Source organism: Musca autumnalis, unplaced genomic scaffold (assembly GCF_047663935.1).
Source record: "Musca autumnalis isolate F117 unplaced genomic scaffold, ASM4766393v1 scaffold_1, whole genome shotgun sequence".
Lineage (NCBI taxonomy): Eukaryota > Metazoa > Arthropoda > Insecta > Diptera > Muscidae > Musca > Musca autumnalis.
Window position 1 is genome coordinate 62,015,141 of NW_027411644.1, and position 25,408 is coordinate 62,040,548.

Below are 25,408 nucleotides of genomic sequence, written 5' to 3' on the forward strand. Positions count from 1 at the left end.
GTTTCAATTTTAGTCTCTATAATTAAACAAAAAACATTTACAACAAAAGATCAACTCAACAAATAGCCACGAAAACGGAGTAATAAAATCCAGGCTGTTGAATAATTTCTTTTTTTTATTACAAATCGGACTTGCCTGGTATGACTGACTGGAACATCATCATCATTACCACAAAAAAATAAACGAACGAATTGTAGTTCATTAGAAATTCCAATGGCATGATTTGGTTACAATGTGGTGACGTGAGTTGATTATTATTAATTGACGGTTGGGTCTCTCCCTCCAAGGGGAAGAAATATGGTCGGAGAATTTGTAATGTCATATAACCTGTGGCCTATTGAAATCTATGAATTTGGAACCAAGATATTCCCACGTTTGATCCATTGCCGGTTTGCAAACATGTTTTTAAAAAATATCCAGCCTGCACATGATTTGCTATTTAAATGGATTTGTTGAGATGATTTTTTTATTTCTCCCTATAAGTCCTTTCACTTTTTTTGCTATCTCTATTATTTGCATTTGAAATGTGGCAAGAGTCATGCCAGAAATCTTTAATATCTTCTCTGCCGAGCTGACTCGAGTTTTGGTTAATTTATTTGTTTTGAAAGATTAATTACCCCATATTGGGTAAATGATTCACCACATAGAGAAAGAGGGACATGGGCGAAAAATAGTATTACCTTGCGATGAATACAAATTAATCTGATATACATTTTATGGAAGCATCTCATTATGGCCATGGAAATACCAGAATGTAACCGCAAACAATTTTAAGAAATACCAGACAAACTAGTAGCTATGGTGAGTGCATTCCAATAACGGAAGAAAACGAACTTATAGGGTCGTCAATCGACAGAAGTTTTCTAAAAGGTCTTATAGGTCGTTTATATATAACCGGATTTAACAAACCCACTGGGTTTCAAATATCAATTCCTTTGCGTATACGTCAAATCATGGCAGAACTACCAGGTAGTGGTATCACACCAGCTGATCGAATATGAAAAGTCAAATCCCTTTATAAAAAAATATTTTTGTTGTAATTTCCCCAACAACATAAAGAAAGTTTTGACATAACATATTCAAAATTTTACGATGCCACTACCTGGGTAATTGTGCCATGCGTCAAATAAATCCTCATTATGAAGGAGGTTAACCCTGCAAAAGGCTATAATATAAACATGGCCTTATATTATAAAATGATAAGAAATAATGAAATAAGACATATGAACTACTTTTATTGGTTTTTAAATCATGATGTAATGTTCTAAGTCTAGGTCCACACAAGCGTGAATTTCATTAAAAAATTGAATGAAATTAGGCGTTTCTAGATCGAGTTCAATACTAGAGTAAAATCACGAAATTGCTGTAGTGGGAAATTCGATCTAGAAACGCCTAATCTCATGCAATTATTTAATGAAATTCACGTTAGTGTGGACCGTGGCTAAACAATCAATTTGTAAGCGTTACTATTACAAAATAAGACGTGAAACTCTTGTACCAGCGTAAGACTAACTTAAGGAAAAAATTTGCAAAAATTTGTTTTCATTAATCAAGAACAAACGTCAGATACTGTCCTAATTTCAATCATAACTAGGCGTTTACACAAGATAGTCTATCTGCAAATACAACTCTGAGTTACTTATGGGTACTTTACACGGTATGTTTTTTACATATGAGTTGTCACTTTGCATATACATTTTGTATAGGAGAAGTGACAACTCATATGTAAAAAGCATACCGTGTAAAGTATCCATTACACATACATACATTTGTCGGCTGACTCCCAGCTGTCAATCATTTTTTCGCAGACAGCCGGGCTAAAAAAATTGTTGACATTTTTTATAAAAATACATGAGATAATAATTGAAATGTGTTGAAAACAAAAGAACATGAACAAAAACAAAATATGTGAACGGAAAACAAAAAGAAATCGATAATTTTCATTCATAATTTTACAACTGTTTTTGCAGTGGTCGGGACGCCTACGTCACACATGCAAGTTTTGCGTTTTTGACATCATTACATGAACCCAACTGTCCTGTCATGTGTAAACGCAGGGTAAGCGATGAAATGGATTTAAGGCCAGAACAGAATCAATTGTCGCTTGCTTTGACTGCTTCCCCAATGTCAAATTATAAAGGAATGCCAGAGCCTCTTTGCAAATCCGCCTGCGTTACCCTTTATGAGTCTCTGGCATTCCTTTATAATTTGATATTTGGGAAGCAAGCACGGCAAGCGACAATTGATTCTGTTCTGGCCTTTAGCTACTATCATGGTTCTCTCAGCCTCTTCCAGGGAAACCAAATCTTTTGGAATTCGGTGGTTGCAAAATTGAAACTTAAAGGAAATGACTGAATTGGTGTGCCCAATAGGGCCTTAGAGGTCTTTTATTATACATATGAGGATAAAATTAGTCTGCAATTAGCAGACGATGCAAATTCTGATACGGTATGAAGCTGCCATTAGACTAAAGGCCTAGGTACATAAGCTACCTTTGCCTTGATTGCTTCTGATAAAAGAATAAAAAAGAAAAGGGCAACACAGTTCGAAATTTGCTCGGTCTTTCTTTTCTTTTTTATTATTTTAGAAATGAAGCAGGACACCAAGGCAAGCAGGCGTGGCAGTTTATGTACCCAGGACTAACTTAAGCAACACATTTGTCAATGATGTTTTCATGAATCAAGAACGAAAATTAGAGGTTCGAAGATGATCAGAGCCGCCCTAGTTCTAACCGTAAACAAAACCAGCTAGCAATTGGGTGTTGCTACGTTTAAGTGAGTGGAACAAAAGGTGAAGTTCTTGGACCAGCGTAATAGCGCGGTTAAACTAGATCTTTTTGCGGGTTTAACCCACTTTATGAGGATTTATTTGTCATTTGCGCTATGGAATTGACATTTGAAACCCAAACCCACTGGGTTAATCCGGTTAAGTTCAATCGGGGTATAAGACTAACATAAGCAAAAACAATTCCAAAAAGTGTTTTCATAAATCAAGAACGAAAGTTAGATGTCCTAGTTCCAACCGCAAATGAAACCAGCTAGCAAAAGATGAAATTCTTGAACCAGCGTTACAGCCTGTTTATATTATAGCTTTTTTCCGGAATAACCTTCTTTACGAGGGTTTATTTGACATATTCTCAATGGAATTGACATTTAAAACCCAGTGGGTTTATTAAATCCGGTTATATATACACGTACTATAAAACTAGCTTTAGCAAAAACATTTGCCAAAGATGTTTTTACAAATCAAGAACGAAAGTTAGAGGTTCGAAGGCGATCTGATAGGGGCAATAGGGTGTTTCTGCCGTCGTCGCTTTCGGGGAAACCAAAGTTTTTGGACTCCAGTAGTGCGATTCTCTAACTCATTTCTTGACTTACCGACAAAAATCGGTTAGATTAAAACGCAAAATTATGAATGAAAAGTACAAATAAATGTTGACAACACTCTTGCTATCGGTAGAACTGTACGACCGCTTTTTATTCGTCGCTAACTTACCGAGAAATATCGGTAATTACCGAAATTATAAGCATTTTAATTTTAACGACAAGTGTCGGTAACTCAAAAATGAATTAGGGAACTGCACTACAGGGGCTTAATTCTGTTTCTATGAAAATGTGAAATGAAAACTTTTATAAAGGAAAAAACTGTCCAATGAACAAAATTATAAAGGAATTAGTTTTCATTTCAAATTTTCATAGAACAAGAATCAAGCCCCACGTTTCAAAGCTGAAACTCAAAGGAATTGACGAAAGGACACCACCAGGAGAGCCTTAAGGCTTCGGCACACACGGTCCGTTGTGCCACATGAAAAACGTGTAAGTGATGCCAAGTTTTTTCTTGCAGTTTTCATGTGGTTGTTGTAACGCGGCACTCGACGGGCCGTATATGAGCTCTTACATCGATAGATGTTTTCCAAAAAGTCTCCTATGCTATGAGAATAAAACTGGTCTGCTATTAACAGATGATTTCTTTATATTAATTTGAATTCATATAAGGTATGTAGCTGCCATCAGAATCGAGACGATCTAAAGGCCTGCGTACATAAGCTGCCTCACCTGATTGCCTTGCTTTCCTGCTTCATTTCTGACATAATAAAAATAAAAGAATAAAGAAGGCCGAGCAAATTTCGAAAAGACTGCCAAGTTTCTATTTTTCTTTATTCTTCTACCAGAAATGACACAAAACTTTACTCAAACGTTGGATGTGTTTTCAGCTTTAGGCGGCGCGGCTTCTTATGTACCGAGACCTTCAGATACCGTCCTAGTTCTAAACATAAACAATGCCAGCTGGCAATTTGATGCAGATACTATAATTTTTTCTAAAATTTTCAGCTTCCTTTTTTGTTTTTTTTCAAAATATTCTGGCTTAATCCCATTGTTGTTGTTTTAATATTTTAAAATAACTATTTTATTAGTGGAAAAGATTTGGCATTGTTCGCCAAGGGGTAAGGCAGGGAATACTATAGTTTCGATCCACGCCACTGGATCTCATCAGTTCCCTTGTTTCTTGTTTGTGGATATTCTCCACCGAAGTTATTTTTCAATAACTTCTTCAACAAGAAACTTTTTATACCCAAACATCAATCCCATTTCCCTGCCTTACCCCTTGGCGAACAATGCCAAATCTTTTCCACTAATAAAATAGTTGTTTTAAAATATTAAAACAACAACAATGGGATTAAGCCAGAATATTTTGAAAAAACAAAATTGCAAACGCTATCCCAATAAAAAAAACGCCACAATGCTTCAAATTTTCAGCTTCCCACAATCATACGTATAATTTCCGATTACCTCTTACTATTTAAATCCCAAAGTTTTACTGGGTTATGTTGTGTCAACATCAAACATAATTTATTGATGGTATCTGTCGTGTCTGAGGCATGTTTTTGAATTCCATAATTTATTATAAAAAAGTGTTTCACGACAATAACCTATCAAATTACAAATGTCAGGAATGTAGTTCATTCCACAACAACAACAAAACAGGCTGAGTCAGTATTTCGATAAAGAATAAGCGGAGGAAGTCAAAACATATGTATGCCGTTAACAATGTTATGCTCTCTTTTTATCTTACCAAAAAAAAAGAGATATTCCGACTCTGTACCCTCTATTCTAAATTTTCTTATTTTAAACTACTCTTAATTGTTTATAATAATTTGTTTCAAATTTATGTTCATTTTATTTTTCGAAAACAATTTATTATGACCTCCGGTAACCTGCTAGTAAAACCAACCACATAGTAAATAAATTTCCATTTACCATTTATTTTAATTTCAATTGAATGAATTTTTCTTCGACATTTCTTGTCATATTGTTTGTTATTGTTATTTGATTGTCAAGTGGCAAGGAGGAGGAAATGTCAACAATATAGTTGAACTTTAATTATTGAAAGCTGAGGGCGGGGAAAAGTTCTATAAGGCCATTCTATCAGCAGCACAATAACAATATTGCTGTTGCTGCTGCAGCTGTTCCTACTGTCATCGCCATCTTCATCTTAAAGTTCGTTGTCTGTCATCTTAATCTTTAAACATTTGTGGTTTCTTCCATAACTTTGTGTACAATTTCATTTTTTTTCAGTTTTCTCTTCTGTCGAACGAAGTCTTGGGAGTTCGCCTGTAGTTTTCTTATCAATTCCATATATTTTCTTCATCTTCGTCTTTTTTTGTTGTTCTCATAAATTTCTTATTCTTCTTTAATCAGTATTACAAAAAAATAAAAAAGTGTATTCAAATTGATGATTTAAATGTTTAATCTGTAGACTTTTTACAAAGATTTGATTTTTGTGTTTTCGCTTTTTCCAAAAACTGCATTAATGTCGATTTCCATTGTGATTTAATTTGTCAAGGAAAACATGCACTTGGATAACTTTTAAGGCCTCAGCACAATGGCATCGTTGAGTGCCGCGTTATAGCACGGTTACACTACAGCTTTTTGCCGGGTTAACCCACTTCATGAGGATTTATTTGCTTAATCTGGTCAAATCTGACCAGATTTGCCATACAAAAATTAAATCCTCTCACGGCTGGGTTTATTTTAAATCCGCCACAAATCCACCGAACATGCAGTGTTGTATTTGATGTATGTGCAAAACAATCGACTATGCTCATATAGTACAAAAAGTTGCAACTGTTTTTACAACAGAGTTTGTCGTGTTTTACACTTTTACGATTGGTCGTATGAGATATTATGGCCTTTATAAATCTAAACTTATTTTAAAATCATAAAATTATTTATTTTTTTACATTAGACACTTGTTTAACAAAAAGTACCTTGATACAAAAATGTATCACTGCGTGTAAAACATACGAATATGAGCAAAGAGGGGACCCTATTTCATACGAGAAACCGTACAAGTGTAAACACGACTTTATTACATTTTCCGTAAATGTTTTCTTTGCTCACTATTTATGCATTTTGTCCCATATTTTTTTCCAATCAATCACAATACTGTTTAAATACTTGTCAATAGTTACCATTTTAATTTTTGGAAACTATTTTTTTTATAGTTATGTGTTATTTTGTATGTATACGTAAACAAACATCAGCTGACAGTTTATATCCTCGAAAAGCTAAGTGTAACCAGCAAAGATTAACCCATGTGGCTGTTGTCTTTTATAGTAAAAGTAAGTTTACATTTACGAAATCCACTCGATTTCAACTGTCAATTCCTTTGTGTATACGTCAAATGAAATCTCATCTGAAATCCATTCGATTTCATTTGACGTTTATGCAATGGAATTGACAGTTGAAATCGAGTGGATTTCGTAAATGTAAACTTATGCTAGGTTTACATTTACGAAATCCACTCGATTTCAACTGTCAATTGCTTTGTGTGTACGTCAAATGAAATCGCATCTGAAATCCATTCGATTTCATTTGACGTTTAAGCAATGGAATTGACAGTTGAAATCGAGTGGATTTCGTAAATGTAAACCTAGCATTAACGCGTAAAATGACAATCAATGGACCAATTTTGCCGTGGCCTTTATACCCCGTTTGCACTTAATCGGATTTATGAAACCCACTGGGTTTCAAATGTCAATTCCATGGCAAAATAATACAGGTACAGCGGCAAAAACAGCTGGCTATCACACTAGTTGTCAAAATTCATTATTGTGAATAAAAACACTTACAAAATGTAAACAAGCAATTCACAGTAATACATTATTGTGACCAATTTTGACGTTTGGTATGATTTGATGTAACACCTTCTTATTCCACCATGGTAAATTCCATAGCGCAAACGTCAAATAAATCCTCATATGTCTGTGTTTAGACACACATTTCTCGGGAAAGTAAATTGAGTTTTTTGGGAGAGAGCAGAGAGGAAAGAGCTCCTCAATACTCTTTCCTACCCCCTATTGCCTAAAAACTGAATTTACGTTCCCGATAAATTTGTGTGTCTAAACACGGACTAAAGAAGTTTAACCCATCAAAAAGCTCTAATGCAAACGCCATTTTAGACGTGGTACATACAGTACGTTTACATATTATTACAGTGGGTTTCAACTGTCAATTTCTTGGGATATACGTCAAATAGATCTACAAAAAGGAGATTAATTCTACAAAAAGCTCTAATGTAAACTTGGCGTTAGTTTTTTTTTTTTTTGAATTCTTGGAATTCTGTAAGATAATAGTTTTGGTCGTCCTTTTTGAATATTTTTATTTCGATTTCTTCATTATCGTCTACCGTAATCCAGCATCTTGTGATTAGATAACCTTAGCGAATTCACACGTAACTACCGTTATCGTCTATTAATGCCAATTTCTGGCTAAACGAGATAAGATTAGATTTCGCTGGCCCGTTGCAATTTGCTTCTTCTAGAATAAGTTTAAAGTGTTGATAAAGACTTTTGCCAAAAATAAATAACTGAATAAGTGTTACCCTACGGATGAAAACTTCATCATGAATATCATGATGCAATTATTTAATTTAAAATTAAAACAACAAGACTATTTTGATTGAAAGTTCTTCAAGTTGTCAAAATTGTCCCGGGCCACGCTACAGTAATTTCACTGAAATTTCGATATGAAATTATGCGTCTCTAGATCGACGTCCATAGTAGAGTAAAGGGGAGTACACACTATCATTCAAAACTGACAGTCAACGTACTTTTAGGACGATTTTCCGGCAAATAACAACTTTTATTTAGCTAAAAACGTTTGAAATACAATATATACGGTATTATTTAGAGATTACAAAAGACATTTTTATCAGTTAGGCTTTGATATTCACGAAATAGACCTCGATGACTGTCAGTTTTGCTTGTCAATGTGTACCATACTTAAAATCATAAAATTGCTGTAGTGGGGAATTCGATTTAGGAACACCTAATTTCATGAAATTTTGTAATGAAATTCACGCTAGTGTGGACCGGGACATTGTTGTTTACATTTTCATACGAATAATTCACAATAACGATTAATTTAACAAATTGGATGAAAACAGCTGGCCTTATGCTAGGTTTACATTTACGAAATACACTCGATTTCAACAGTCAATTCCATTGCTTAAACGTCAAATGAAATCCAATGGATTTCAGATGAGATTTCATTTGACGTATACGCAAAGGAATTGACCGTTGAAATCCACTCGATTTCGTAAATGTAAATGCACTATTAGTGTTCCACCTGGTATATTGCGCCATGATGAATATGTTTGCAGAAAGCTGTAAAGGCCAGAACAGAATCAATCGTCGCTTGCTTTGCTTGCTTCCCAAAATGTCAAATTATAAAGGAATGCCAGAGCATATTTGCAAATCCGCCTGCGTTCTCCTTTAGGAGGCTCTGGCATTCCTTTATAATTTGCCATTTGGGAAGCAAGCAAAGCAAGCGACGATTGATTCTGTTCTGGCCTTAAAGGCCTGGGTGCATAAGCAGCCTTGCTTCATTTCTGACAATAAAAATAAATGAATAAAGAAGAAAAAGGCAACCCAGTTCGAAATCGCGATTGCTATTTTATATCACAATAACTAAATTGTCAATTACCCAAACATTTTCCCAGAAAATTTTGACCTTTCGGAATTTTTTTTTTTTTATTGTTGATGTTGCGTATGTAATCTGCTTACAAAACCTTATCGAACAACAATATGTCACACCCTCACAATTTCATTGAATTTATAAGATTATTTATTAAAGTACACATGCATGTTGCAAAGCGTATTTCTTTAAACAGGAAAAGAGAAGCCAGCCAGTCAAGCCCAACCAGCCTTCTTTCCCAATACTTCAAGACAAGCTACATACATATGCACATCCAGGCTGGGCTTCGACGCTTGCATTGTGACATTTGTTTAAAGATAAATTTATTTAAATAAAGATTTCTGTTTGAGTTGATTACAACAATAATGTACATACAACAATTACAAATCATATTAATTACATTGTGTAAAATATGTAATAATTGAAAGGGAATGGAATGGGCAAACAAAATGAGGAAGAAAAGTGAGCAAGCAAAAGCAAATATGATAAAGTACTTCCGTTTAGTTCACAAAAAAAGCAAAATAAAGTTTTAATATTTTTATTTAATTCTTTAAAGCCTATAAATTAAAAGTTAAAAAACAACATTTACACATAATTTATAGGCCTTTTCCCCCAAAACTTTCTTGCATGGCATTGTATTTCTTTAGTCTCAACTTTTAACAAAGTTTTCATAGTTTATTTTGAAATGTTTTTTTCTCGGTCTGCTAACCAAATGTTTACCTTGCTAATTTTAAATAGTTTTTGTTGTTTTGTTTGGGAGATTTGTTATTGCTTTTTCTTTTTTTACTTATGTCGAGATAAACAAATGACGACAGCAAATAATTTCTTCTTTTACTTCTCTTGAAAAAATCTCTGGAGAAATGAACTAAAAAACGATGGCTGCTTATTGAAGTGGGAAATGTTAGTGGAACGAAGAAGATCGATATCAGATCTGGTAGTTAAAGCAAAACAAAAACTTGAATTATATCATGGCGGAATAAAGCTGAAAACACATCCAAAGCTTTAATAAAGTTTTGCGTCATTTCTGGTGGCAAATTTGAAACTTCTCTTTTATTCTTCTACTTGAAATTACACAAAACTTTACCCAAACGTATGATACCGCCATAAAGTTTGATATTACGTATATACAGTTTTTATACAAATGACGTCGGCCATTGGAACTGCATAATGAACTAGATAGTTCCATATAGTTCATTTGACACCGTACTACATGGTGGAATAAGAAGGTGTTACATCAAATCGGGTCAAACGTCAAATTTGCTCACAATAATGCATTACTGCGAATTGCTTGTTTACATTTTTTATGTGATTTTATTCACAATAATGAATTTCGACAACTAGTAAGAAGATCGGCTGTTTTTGCCGCTGTACCTGTATTGTTGTGCCATGCCATACTACAAAATTCAGACCAAACTTCAAAATTTGTTCACAATAGCGCATTATTGTGAATTATTGTTTACCTTTTGTATGTGATTTTATTTGCGGTAATGCATTTTGACAACAAGTATGCTAATCAGTTGTTTATGGTATAACACCTTTATTATTGTGCGACTAATTTTATTTAATTTTATTTTTTTACATATAACCGGATTTAATAAATCCCCCGGATTTCAAGTGTAAATTCCATTGTGAATACGTCAAATCCTGGTGGAATAAGGTGTTACATCAAATCCATGCACAATAATACAGGTAGAACGGCAAAAACAGCTGATTATGACATTAGTTGTGAAGTGCATTATTGTGAATAAAATTACATACAAAAGGTAAACATGCAATTCACAGTAATGCGATATTTTGACGTTTGGTGTGGTAAATTGACCGAATATTGTTATCGATGTAACACCTTCTTATTCCGACATCATGGCCCAATTATACAGGTCCTATCTCAAGCGAATTCAAACAAAAACAAAGATTTGAAATGTCAAAATTCATAAACAAAGGCGAAAAATTTGTTTTCGCCGACACGGAATATGTTTGAGGCTAATTTCTTTATTGTCAATTAAGGTAGATGCATACATTGTGAATTGCTTGTTTACATTTTGTATATGTTTTTATTCACAATAATGAATTTTGACAACTAGTGTGATAACCAGCTGTTTTTGTCGCTGTGCCTGTATCATTGTGACATGTGTCAAATAAATCTTCATAACTAGGCGTTTTCACCAGACAGTTTGTCTTGAAATACAACTCTGATTTACTAACACATACATACATTTGTCGGCTGTCTTCCAGCTGTCCATCGTTTTTTCACAGACAGTGGGGTTAACAAATTTTTGACATTTTTGTAAAAATAAGGGAGATAATTATTGAAATGTGTTGACAACAAAAGAACATGAACAAAAACAAAATATGTGAATGGAAATAAAAAGAAATCGATTATTTTCATTCATAATTTTGGAACTGTTTTTGCAGTTGTCTGGACGCCTACGTCACACGGGCAAGTTTTGGGTTTTTGACAATCAATACATGTACTCAACTGTTCTGTCATATGTAAACGCAGGGTAAAAAAGATTAATGCTTGGTTTACATTTACGAAATCCGCTCGATATCAACTGTCAATTCCATTGTTTAAACGTCAAATGAAATCCAATGGATTTCGGATGAGTTTTCATTTGACGTATACGCAAAGGAATTGGAATTTTACCGATTTTTGTAGGTAACTCAAAAAATGAGTTACAGAATTCCACTACAGTTTACGTAAGTAGCAAAACAAAAACTCATTTTTGGCCGAGAATTCTTCAATATGTCAAAATGTTTGTTTACTTTTTCATACAATTTATTCACAATTACAACAAATTTGACAGATTGAAACCACGATGCTGGCGTTTTACGCCACCTTTTAATTTCATCATGACTTACCTTGATATAGATAATCAATATTAGACCACACACAGACCTCAAATCACAACAGAAAGTTATCCGGAAAATAAACTATGTCACCCAGTGATGGTCTCGAATAATAACAAAAGGCGGAAAGACAAAGAGAGAGAAAGGTAATGATTCGGAATTCTAAAACGAATGAAAGGCAACCTGTTGCATTCCACAGATACCCAACTAACGACAAGTTTTCAAGAGAATTCTACACAGAAAACCGTTACCTTATATCTGTGTGTGAGATACATGTCAAAGATGTGAGGACAACAGCAGACATTATGGTTTGGAAGTTTTATCGGCAATGCAGGCATGTATGGCAAAGAGGTCAGTCAGTTCACTCTGGTTTGGACAGCATCAATTGTTGTGTTTTTGTCGTTAAAGTGACGGCGCAGCATGCGTGACTTGGTCTTTTGTTGCGCGAGCGCACTCGCACACACAAATTCTCTCACGCACATTACTAATGGTTGTTAGTCCGGTTTATTGGCCAGCTGATTTTGGGTTTTGTGGAATGTTTTTGTTTTGTTGTAACGCTGAGGTTGATTAATTCCACCTAAAACTCATTTAAATTCCAAGAAAGCAGCAACAACAACAACCGAAATTGATATTTCTCCAAGTCGAAAGTGACTACTTACCTTTCAAACATCGCAGTTGAACAGATGAGTCATTCATTCTAGCTGGCCGCCACACTCGTCGTCATCGTCAAACAAAAAAATCACGTTAAATAAACAAAACAAACAATAACACGAACGGAACTTTGACGCACAAAAGATGCTGTTTATTGTTGGGTTATTAGCAACAAATACAAGTACACTAGTTATTTTGTTGTTGTTTGCTAAAATATTATAACAAATAGACAATTAAATTGCCCATACGCTTAATCACAGTAGCCTGCATGCTCATAAGTGAAATGATTACCTTTTTTTCTGCTATAAGAAAAAAAAACAGTAACAACAAATAAATGTCAAACAAAAAACCTTTCTGAAAGAGTCATCAGCGCGCTATTCAAAGTCTGATTTTTTTGCTGCCTGAACTTCGTCGATGAATCATCGATCTATCCATTTATAAATATAACCCCTCCTCCCTGGTTGCCCCAAAGAATGTGACTACATTTATTGCTCACGAAGTGCGCGGTTAGACTTTATAATCATATCGTAACATACATATCGACATGATTATTATGTTATAATTATTGTTTTGTGTAAATTAATATTAATGGAGAAATATTTTTAATAATTGTTACAAAGTGTAACGTTACAAAATATCCGATTAATCACGGAGTTTTGTTTATTTAGGAGATCTTGAAAGAACGTATTTTGATAAAATATTAAAGATTGTTTACACTTGCATTTAAAACAGGTGTTTTGGAAATTTACGTAATTTTTTTGACAGATATTCTATGGAATTGACAACTTAAATGACGCATGTTTTATAAAACATGTTAGATGTAAGGCCGCTTTAAGATATCTCTGTTACATTGGTGGTCCAAAAAAGAACGTTGTTCCCTGGTCACATAAATATGTCTCAAAATCAAATAAATAAATGTCAATATTTATTTATATTTTGTTTATAATGCGTTAACATAAATCTAATTTCACTTGCACCTAATAGCATGTTTATATTATACCCTGTTTGGACTTAACCGGATTTAATAAATCCACTGGATTTCAAATATCATTTCCATAGCGCAAACGTCAAATAAATCCTCATAGAGAAGGTTAACCCGGAAATAGCTCTAATGCAAACACCGTTTTAAATTTCTCTATTAGGATTTATTTGACATATGCGCACTGTAAAGCGGGGTACACACGATCAGTTTTGACTGCCGATTTTTCGGAAATATCGATAACTGCCAAACTGTCCAGCAACCACAAAATATTTTGTGGTTGCCTGATGACTGACAAAAATGAACGGCCACACTGGCAAGCAACCGATTTTTTGAGCAAAACTGACAGTCAAAACTGATCGTGTGTACCCCACTTAATTGATATTAAAAAGCCAGTAGGTTTATCCGGTTATATGTAAACGTACTATAAAACATTTCAAAAGTGTTTTGGAAAAATAGATCAATTATTAGACAGATTTGTCCCAATTTACATTAGGCGAGTTTACTTGCGGCAATTGTCAGTTTGATGGAGAGAGAGGTGAGGTATATGGTAGCCCTTTGCCTCTCAACACCCTCTCTCACCCACAAACTGACAATTGCCGCAAGTAAACTCGCCTAATGTAAATTGGGACTTTTCAAAGGAATTGACAACTTAAACGCAATTTACATCTAACGTGTTATATAAAACATGCGTTATTTAAGTTGTCAATTCCATGGTGGAATAAGAAGGTATTAAATGAAATCATACCAAACGTCAAATTTGCTCACAATAATGCATTACTGTGAATTGCTTGTTTACATTTTGTATGTGATTTTATTCACAATGATGCATTTTGACAACTGGTATGAAGATCAGCTGTTTTTGCCGCTGTACCTGTATTAAGGCCAGAACAGAATCACGCTTGCTTCCCCAAATGTCAAATTATAAAGGAATGCCAGAGCCTCTTTGCAAATCCGCATTCGTTCCCCTTTAGGAGGCTCTGCCATCCTTTATAATTTGACATTTGGGAAGCAAGCAAAGCAAACGACGATTGATTCTGTTCTGGCCTTTATTGTGCCATGGTCAATTCCATAGAATAGAATATAAAATAACACCGTTTATTAAAATATATATGATGTAAATGCGGCTTTATTGATCAGCTGTTGTAGATCGAGTACCCGATCCATGGCACAATTGAAAGATATTCCATCAATTATAGCATTGTTTTTCTACTTTTTAATAGTAAAACTCGTAAAGGAGAGAAAAATTGTTGTAACACAAAAGGTTTTTTTTTAAAGTTCGGGAACGCAAAAATGAAAACAAACGTCAAAAAAGATGGAACAAATGTCATGTTACTATTTTTTACAAGCTCAAATTTGTCGAGTAAAAAGTTTTTACTTTATTTTTTGTGTACGGGAACGAGTTTTCGGGTAAAATGTGCAAAAATTGTCAAAAATGTAAAAACTGTTTAGTTCTGGAACAAAGCTTATGAGTTCATTCAAAATTAATCTATAAATCGAAAAAATATTATATAATAGCCTGTTTATGTTATAGTTTTTTGCCAGGTTAACCATGATGAAATTATAACGGGACGTAAAACACCAGCGTCGTGGTTTCAGTCTGTCAATTTTTTGTTATTGTGAATAAATCGTATGAAAACGTAAACAAACATTTTGACATACTGAAGAATTTTCGACCAAAATAGAGTTGTTATAGTGCTACTTACATGCCCTGTAGTGTGATTCTCTAACTCATTTTTTTGAGTTACCGGCAAAAATCGAAAAACGTTCTTTTATTTCTATTATGTCAGAAATGAAGCAGGAAAGCAAGGCAAGAAGGTGAGGCAGCTTATGTACCCAGGCCTGTAGCGATCAATAAAAAGTAGTCGTAAAGTCCTATCGATAGAAAGAGTGATGTCAACATTTCTTGATACTTTTCATTCATAATTTTCCGTTTTAATTTTACCGACTCATGTCGGTAACTCAAAAAATGAGTTGCAGAATTCCACTACTGGCGAATAGATCTTGGGGGTTAAACTTCTTTATGAGGATTTATTTGACGCGTATGTAATGAAATTGGCGTTTGAAACTCAATAAATCTCATTTATCTCTCACTCTCTTTCGCTTTCTTTTAGCAACTTCACAACGGTTATCTTTCACTTGTCCTATTATATATTTTTTTAACGGTAAAATATAACCCTGTATGCTGCCAACATTTTTTCAGGGTTGTATATTCAACCCCTGCGCTATGTGACCTTTACAATCGAATTTATACGATAAGATTTTACTCAGCTACAAAAATATTTCTTCATTTCGATGTTATTTTACTTGATATTCATTCGCCTATCTCCATACCTTTATTTTGTTATATTTCAGAACAGAGTAAAGAGGTTTACGACGATGATAAGATAAGTGGAACGACACAACGTACCTACAAAAGTATGATTTCATATATATTGTGTCAACCACACACACGCATTACTTACCTGTTTGTTTTCGTTCTTTTTTTCGCAATATTTGTGGAATTTCATATGCAATCTGATTATTACCTTCAACTACACGACAATACTATTATAGGCACAGGAAAGAATTGCAAAATTTGTTGGTTCCGCATTTCTTTTGCAATGTTCCAAAAGGCAGGGAAAATATTAATAAATATTGGCAAAAGGTCCACCTTTCCATAGTTCGCGCTTATCGTATTTATTACCAACCATCCTTATCCATAGAGATAAACCAGGTATTGTGGGTTTCGCAAAGCACCAACAAAAAAATCCCAATTAAATCTACAAAATGGGGGAGTGTGAATACACCATTTAACCATTTCCCCCATGTAAATCACAACAGTAATGCGCCAAGTGGGGGAAACGTGTTATATACTTTATCATTTCCAACTAAATTTATGTGTACATTATTACTATGTTTAATTGCTGATTACAACTCTAATATGTAACTAACCAACAAGTCTGAACAGTCATCTATCTAAAAAAACAGTACGACAATGATAACTTGCATTTATAGGCAAATGTCAATTAATTATAGATTTGCAAGTCCCGGTCCATCCTAGAGTGATTTCATTGAAAAAATTGCATGAAATTATGCGTCTCTAGATCGACTTCCACAGTAGAGTACAATCATAAAATTGCTGTAGTGGGGAATTCGATTTAAGAACGCCTAATTTCATGAAATTTTTTAATGAAATTCACGCTAGTGTGGACCGGGACTTAATGAATTAACAAGGTCAAATAAAAACAGACTATTCTGTCAAAAGTTTTGTTTACAGTTTCCACCTGCTCGTGATGAAATTATAAGGTGGCGTAAAACTACCAGCTGATTGGTTTCAATCTGTCAATTTTTTGTTATTGTGAATTAATTGTATGAAAACGTAAACAAACATTTTGACATATTGAAGAATTTTGGGCCAAAATAGGCTTAGGAATTACTGTGAATTGCTTGTTTACCTTTTGTATGTGACTTTATTCACAATAATGAATTTTTACAACTAGTGTGATAATCAGCTGTTGTTGATGTAGTACCTGTATTATTGCACCATGGGTTTAACTCTATCAGCTGGCCGTCAAAAATGTAAACATATTGCAACAGTTGGAAATTTTTGGTACAAACACGAGGATTTAAGCCGGATTAAAACAAATCCGCTCAATTCGATAATTATACCCCGTTTATACATAACTGGATTTAATAAACCCACTGGGTTTCAAATATCAATTCCATAGCGCAAACGTCAAATAAATCCTCATAAAGAAGATTAACCCGGCAAAATGCTCTAATGCACACGCCGTTTGCACTTAATCGGATTTAACAAACCCACTGGGTCTCAAATGTCATTTACATAGCGCAAGTCCCGGTCCACACTAGAGTGATTTCATTGCACAAATTTCATGAAATTATGCGTCCCTAGATCGAGTTCCATTGTAGAGTAATATCATAAAACTGCTGTAGTGGGAAATCGATCTAGGAACGCCTAATTTCATAATGTTTTTTTTCAATGGAATCGCTCCAGTGTAAATAAGTCCTCATAAAGAAGGTTAGCACGACAAAAAGCTCTAAAGGGGTGAGTAAATAAGCTGCCTTGCTTGCTTCTGATAAAAGAATAAAAAAGAAAAGGGCAACCCAGTTCGAAATTTTCTCGGCCTCCTTTATTCTTTTATTTTATTATGCCAAAAATGAAGCAGGAAAGCATGGCAATCAGGCAGAGCAGCTTATGTACGCAGGCCTTAATGCAAGCGCCCTGGAAGTTGTAAAGGCCTGCGTACATAAGCTGCTCTGCCTGATTGCCTTGCTTTCCTGCTTCATTTCTGACATAATAAAAATAAAAGAATAAAGAAGGCCGAGGAAATTTCGAACTGGGTTGCCCTTTTCTTTTTTTATTCTTTTATCAGAAGTAAGCAAGGTAAGCAGGCAAGGCAGCTTATGTACGCGGGCCTTTAGACAATCAGGGCAATCATGAATATTTCCATCGGAATTTTCCGCACGTAAAATAATTTTAATAAGTGAAATTCTTTTAAAATCAATGTTGAAAACTACTATAATCACTTAATAGCGGAATATTCTCGCCGAATCGACAAAAATATTCCCATTTTGGACATAATACGCATTTACCCTGCGTTTATACATGACAGAAAACATGTATTGATTGTCAAAAAACCAAAACTTGTCTGTGTGAGGTAGGCGTCCCGACAAATTGGAGAGAAATTGTCTGGTGTAAACGCCTAGTGAGAATTCATTAGACAATTCTGTGAAGATTACTATCGCCTTTCAAAAATAATAAAAATCTTAAAAACTTTTCGCTTATGTAGTTTTTCACTATTCTCAATTTTTTACATCTATATGACGAAATATTTAAAATTCCACAAACAGACAGTAATTAGCAAATAGATAATTATTACAAACATACAGGCATGGTACAATAAAGTAGAGGTAGGCCAGGTATGAAAATCACTGAGAAATGCCAACCTGCAGCCATGGCTTAAAACGTCAAATGGCATGGTACAATAATAATGGTAGATGTACCTGCATAGCTATCCCGTATTACATAAACATATGGAACATAGAGCTTCACTTTTTATATGTTAAAAATTTCTTTAGCTAGGCTCCAGAATATTCGTGTTGGAAAAGTGTTCCAAAAATAGCAAAAGTTCTTCCCAAACTTATGACAATGAACAAAATGTCATTCACTTATTTTCTACTTGACAAGTTTGGCTAATCTGACGTCGTGATTGCTTGCATCCGATTTGCAGATAAATGTCAGCAGAATTTATACAATAATTGTAATTTTTACATTCCCGTACTTATGGAACAAATTTAAATTAATATCAATATTTGATAAATTGTTCATTCGTATGTTTTGCTAAAAAATCAAAAATTTTATTTTACCACGCGAATACACATTATTTGTCATTGTTTTCAATTTTAAGATATAGTGTTACAGCAGAAGTTTTTTGTTGGAACAATTCAGCGATACATCTACCTTTATGATTGCATAATGTCAAAAACAGTACAAAATGTCAACCCTGCTTTTGACAGATTAGGCCATAAAAAGAAAAAAATTGTAATCAGCTGTTAGCTGTGGCCTACCTTTACTTTATTCTACCATGCATACAGGCAAAAAAAAAAACAAACTTTAGTCAATTTACATACAAAGTTTATTTGTTTATATACATACAGATGTATGTGATGTAACCCTACCAAATAAACTACAAAAACTGGGGGGTCGATAAACTTATGTGAGAAAATATAAAAGGTAAATAACAAAACAATGAACTATTTTTCGACATTGATATTCTTCAAATTTCATTAAAGCGAATTATGTTTCTTTTCTACATGCAGTCGTTGCCTTTGTCAGATTCTGTTGAATTTTTATATTGACATTTGTCATTCGAAATTACTTTTTTTGTTTCTTTTTTTATTATTATGTCTATATAGTCTAGAAAATATTTGAGTTAAAATATGGTATTTGTAAATAAAACACACCTAATACCCCGTTAGCACTTATAGTACGTTTATATATAACCGGATTTAACAAAACCACAGGGTTTCAAATGTCACTTACTTTGCCTATACGTCAAATAAATCCTCATTAAATCCTCATTGCTTAATTTTCCTGCTTAGCTTATTTCTTCACTAGGCCGCTTATTTCATGGTATCACACATGGCGGAATAAGAAGGTGTTATGCTTGGTTGACATTACGAAATCCACTTGATTTCAACTGTCAATTCCTTTGTCCCGGTCCACACTAGAGTGATTTCATTGAAAAAGTTGCATGAAATTATGCGTCTCTATATCGACCTCCATGGTAGAGTAAAATCATAAAATTGCTGTAGTGGGGAATTCGATTTAAGAACACCTAATTTCATGAAATTTTTAATGAAATTCACGCTAGTGTGGACCGGGACTTTGTGTATGCGTCAAATGAAAACTCATCTGAAATCCATTGAATTTCGTTTGACGTTTAATCAATGGAATTGGCAGTTGAAATCGAGTGGATTTCGTAAATGTAAACCAAGCATTACATCAATAACAATAATCGGGCCATTTACCATACCAAACGTCAATAGCTCTGTTCCTTTACGTGCAAGAATCTTCAAGTTTTACAACTTTTTACTCGAAAAGCGTTCCTTTACTTTAGACACCATACAATTCATATGGAAGCAGATTACAACTTTTGCTACTTTTGCCGGTTTTACCACTTTCAAAAGTAAAGGAACAGACCAAATATTTGTTCACAATAATGCATCACTGTGAATTGTTTGTTTACATTTTGTATGTGATTTTATTCACAATAATGCATTTAGACAACTAGTGTGATGATCAGCTGCTTTTGCCGTTGTACCTTTATTATTGTGCCATGGTATCAAACATAGAAGCGTAAAATTCATGGGCGCTGAAAACATAATTATTTCAATATATCAAATACAATTAAATTTTTTAATATGAATTGTTCGTAAATAATTAGTACCGAACATACAAATTACAACCAAATTCTATTTTTCAGATTGAACACGTGTTTATATCAAATTGAATGTCGAAACTAAATGAAGCCAGGAGAAGAATTCAAAAGTTCAACAATTTTCAACTTTGTGGGCTAAAGCCTCGCTTAGTTGTGGTCAGTCTTATTGAAAACAGTACAATTTCACAATTTCACTTTTGAGCTTTGAAGCGAGGCGGAAAGAATAAGCAACAAAAATCCATTGTGTTCTCGCCTTAATATAAACATGGCCTTAACCGAATTTAATAAACCCAATGGGTTTCAACTGTCAATTACAAAGCCCAAACGTAAAATAAATCCTCATAAAGAATATTAACCCGACAAAAAGCTTGCTTGGCGTGAAAGCGAGATATTAAATTGTACTGTTTTCAATAGAACAGCCCACAACGAAGCAAGGTTTCAGGTCCCAAAGTTAAAAATTGTGTAACTTTGGAATTCGTATTCGGCTTGATATTTGACATTTCATTTGACAGAACACAATCAATTTTAACAACAACAATTGGCGGTGACTTGCTTATTTTCATTTTAAATTATATTTTTCCGATAAATTATAACAAAAACTATACGATGTTTGAGGAAAAATTAATAAATTGCAAAAAACATTTTTGTTTACTCAAAACATATGATCGCCGGCGCCAAAAATGTCACGCTTCGATGTGTGGTACCAAAAAAGCGGTTTGGTGAAGCAATAAAGCTGAAAACACATCCAAAGTTTGAGTAAAGTTCTGTGTCATTTCATGTAGAAGAATAAAGAAAAATTAAAACTTGCCAGCGCATTGTCTTTTATTCTTCTACCAGAACTGACACAAAACATTACTCAAACGTTGGATGTGTTTTCAGTTTTACAGCCTGTTTCACTATGTCGAACGAAAAATTGCCAATTTCATTGCATAGTCCCAATTTACATTAGGCGAGTTTACTTGCGGCAATTGTTAGTTTGATGGAGAGAGAGGTGAGGCATATGGTAACCCTTTGCCTCTCAGTCCCCTCTCTCACCTACAAACTGACAATTGCCGCAAGTAAACTCGCCTAATGTAAATTGGGACTTATACCTCAAATAAATCCTCCTAATGCTTGGTTTACATTTACGAAATCCACTCGATTTCAACTGTCAAATCCATAGGTTACACGTCAAATGAAATCCAGATGAGATTTCATTTGACGTTTGAGCTATGGAATTGACAGTTGAAATCGAGTTGATTTCGTAAATGTAAACTTAGCATAAAGGAGGTTATCACGACAAAAAGCTCTAATGTAAATTGCAATACACTTTATGACCAACAATTTCTTTCTTTTCAATTATCATGAACCATTTTCCGAGTAAAACTTGTATTTTTATAAAAATTTTCTGTTAAATATATATTAATTATTTTTTTATAATTTCAGCACAATGACAAACAGTGTACGTCCCCTTAAAATAACCATAGTCGGTGATGGTATGGTCGGCAAGACCTGTCTACTTATAACCTATACACAAAACGAATTTCCCGAAGAATATATACCAACAGTGTTCGATAATCATGCCTGTAACATTACGGTGGACAATAAAGAATACAGTTTGACACTGTGGGATACTGCCGGTCAGGAAGATTATGAACGTTTACGGCCACTAAGTTATCCCAATGTAAGTGGCAAATGAAACTTAAGCCAATAATGATTACAATTTATCGTATTCTTTCTTGTTCTTCTTCTTCTTTGCAGACAAGTTGTTTCCTTCTTTGCTATTCGATAAGTAGTCGTGCCTCTTTTGAGAATATCAAAAGTAAATGGTGGCCTGAAATACGACATTTCTCCAATAATGTTCCGGTAGTATTGGTGGGCACCAAGTTGGATTTACGTGTACCCAAATCGGAGAAATTTGTTACCACAGAAGAAGGTAGACGCTTGCGAAAAGAGATTCATGCCCATTCATTAGTCGAATGTTCAGCCAAAAAGAAGGTCAATCTAGAATCAGTATTTGAAGAAGCGGTACGCGCAGTCGAAAAGAAACCCAAAAGTAGTCCACATAAATGTACTTTCCTATAGAGTTTAGTTAAATGGTGCCCATAAAAAACAAAACTATTAAAAAAGCACGGTTTAGAAGATGATGATGCATAGAACAAGTATTTTTTCCAAAATACTTTAGTTTATAATAACTAAAATAACAACAACAAAAAGAAATGATTAATTTTAAATTATACTTCTATTGCTATTTTCGTAACGTTTCATTATTTTTAAATGTGGAAACATAGTTTCCTTTAGTTTGTTTTCTTTTTATTCTCTTTGACTATCTATTTTCTTAATTTTGTTTTTCTTTTTTCATTTCCTATACGTCACACTCTTTCCTCTTTATACAAAAACATCATATTGTTATATTAAATTTAGACGATCTACTATTTTTTGTTTAATTATTAAGTGTTATATAAATATTAGTAATTGTATGATGAAGTTGTAAATTGTGATTGTTTTATAAAAAAAATATTAAATGATTTGATGGCATGTAAACGATTACTTAATATACTTTGAAAAATAATAATATGAACGAGAAACTGAAGACATGTCGATTTTGAAACATGTTACATGATGTGTGGCCAGTCATCCTTAGGCACTACTAAAGATATTTGCAACAGAACAGTTTTTGGAGATATACTTCATTTGTTTAATAAAATTGACTTATTGAAACGAAATAATAGTACATTTACATTTACGAAATCTAGTGGATTCCTGTATACGTCAAATGAAATCTCATCTAAAATCCAATGGATTTCATTTGACGTTTAAATAGTGGAATTGACAGTTGAAATCGAGTACATTTCGTAAATATAAACCAGCTATAAGAGAGCAATGTTATACTACGTTTGCATGATGAAATAATAAGGTGGCGTAAAACGACCAGCTGATTGATTTCAATCTGTCATTTTTTGTTATTGTGAATTAATTGTATGAAAACGTAAACAAACATTTTGACAGATTGAAGAATTTTCGGTCAAATCAGAGTTGTACTTTTTCTCCTTATGTGACCTTATAAATAGATCTTGCTACGTTTGCATATAACCAGATTTTATAAACCCACAGGGTTTCAAATGTCTATTGCCTATACATCCAAATAAATCCTCATAATGAAGGTTAACCCGGTAAAAAGCTGTAATGCAAACGTGGTATTAGAGTGTTCCACCAATAGTATTTTTTGGTATTTCAATCACAATAGTATAGGCTGATATCTCGATTATTTTGAGAATGAAAATATGTATGTGTAAAACGAATCGGGATAAAGCAATTAAGCGCTCGGCACATACGATGCGTTGAGCGTTGCGCTACAACAACCACATGAAAAAAGTTTAAGTGAAGCCAAGTTTTTTGAAAAACAACAACATGGCTGACGCATTAAAGTTAAACATAATTTAACTGTTTTGGGACAACGCGTGTCCCAACGTGTCACTAAACGGACCGTATGTGCCGAGGGCTTTAAGCCCCCGGCACATACGGTACGTTGAAAACAACAACCACATGAAAAATGTGTAAGTGATGCCAAGTTTGTTCTTGAAGTTTTCATGTGGTTGTTGTAACACAACGCTCAACGCGCCGTATGTGCCGAGGCCTTTATCACGGCGCAGTAAACACTTTTTACGTCAAAATGCATTATTGTGAATGAAATCACATACAAAATGAAAACAATACTAAACAAATTTTGACGTTTGGTTTGCATTTGAGAAACTACTGGAACTCCTTCTTATTCATCTCTAAAGTTCAAACACATCGATCGTTTATATGACTATCACATCCTTTAATATCAGAACTTTTTCTTTCATTTTATTTTTATTTCAGCAATCCATTTATTACAAAAGAAAAGTAATTTGACCAAAGTGTTTTTTGATAAATTCATATCTTTTGAGAGAAAATAATAATGTTATTTTCCCTAGAAATATTAACAAATGTAAACATTATTCTATATTTTATTATAAAAATAATTCAAATTTAAGTAAATAATATTTAAACTGTATGTACTATATATATGAATGTAGGTAACTAATTTTTTGTATGTATGTTATGTGCTATTTGTTAAGTTAATATAAAATAATTGAAAATGCATGTATGTAATTATTATAATATTATTAAATAAACTAGTCATATATAAAACAACAAAAAATAATGTTATTGAATAGTATTGCACAAAATGCTTGGGGTAAGTGTAGTCCATGGTGGAATAAGGTCCATTATTACATCCTTTCGGTAGTTAAATATTGGTCGTTATCGGACGGATAATCCGGTTTTTATTCTTATTAGAATATTTATTCTTATAAGAATAAATTTCAGATAAAATAAAAGGAACTTTGTGTTCCTTTTAAAATTTAAACTGCGCCCGAGAGTATGCTGCACCAAAAGCAAGAAAAAATGTCAGCAAATTCAAATCAACCAATCAGATTTGAGAAAACTTGAAGTATACAGATTTTTTGCTTTATATTGCCATATTTTTACAAAATACAACTTCTAGTTTAAATGGAAGATGTAATAACAAATCACTGGTAATGCGAACTTTATTCCTTACATTTCTTTAAGTAAGCGATAACAAAAATGGATTTTAAAGACAAGATGTAAGAAAGGGCCTAATGGGTACTTTACACGATATGTTTTTTACATATGAGTTGTCACTTCTCCCATACAAAATGTATATGCAAAGTGACAACTCATATGTAAAAAATATATCTTGTAAAATACCCATAATAGTACATTTAGACTTATAAATCCACTCGATTTCAAATGTCAATTCCATAGTATATACGTCAAATAAATCGTAGTTCTAAATCCACTGGATTTTATTTGACGTTTATTGTATGGGATTGACAGTTTAAATCATAGTATAATTTCATAGTCTAATACTACGTTAAGAAGGTGTTACATCAAATCATACCAAACGTCAAATTTGGCTACAATAATGTATTATTGTGAATTGCTTGTTTACATTTTGTATATGATATTATTCATAACAATGA

General features: G+C 33.5%; 1 protein-coding gene across 2 annotated transcripts in view; it reads left to right on the top strand.

Annotated features, from left to right (window-relative positions):
- Window positions 1-24,564, top strand: part of RhoL (Ras-like GTP-binding protein RhoL) — a 34,461-nt gene extending 9,897 nt beyond the window's left edge. The window contains exons 2-5 of one of the 2 annotated variants that reach the window (XR_012411804.1): window positions 21,825-22,062; window positions 22,140-22,976; window positions 23,023-23,295; window positions 23,476-24,564. Coding sequence is in view for 1 of the 2 variants with exons in the window: in XM_073977733.1 (XP_073833834.1) it covers window positions 21,829-22,062; window positions 22,140-22,463 (558 nt within the window). In the remaining variant the exon portion in view is untranslated. Of the gene's footprint in view, window positions 1-21,824; window positions 22,063-22,139 lie in introns of both variants that reach the window. The other variant, XM_073977733.1, reaches the window with a different exon arrangement.
- The last annotated feature ends 844 nt before the right edge of the window (window positions 24,565-25,408 follow it).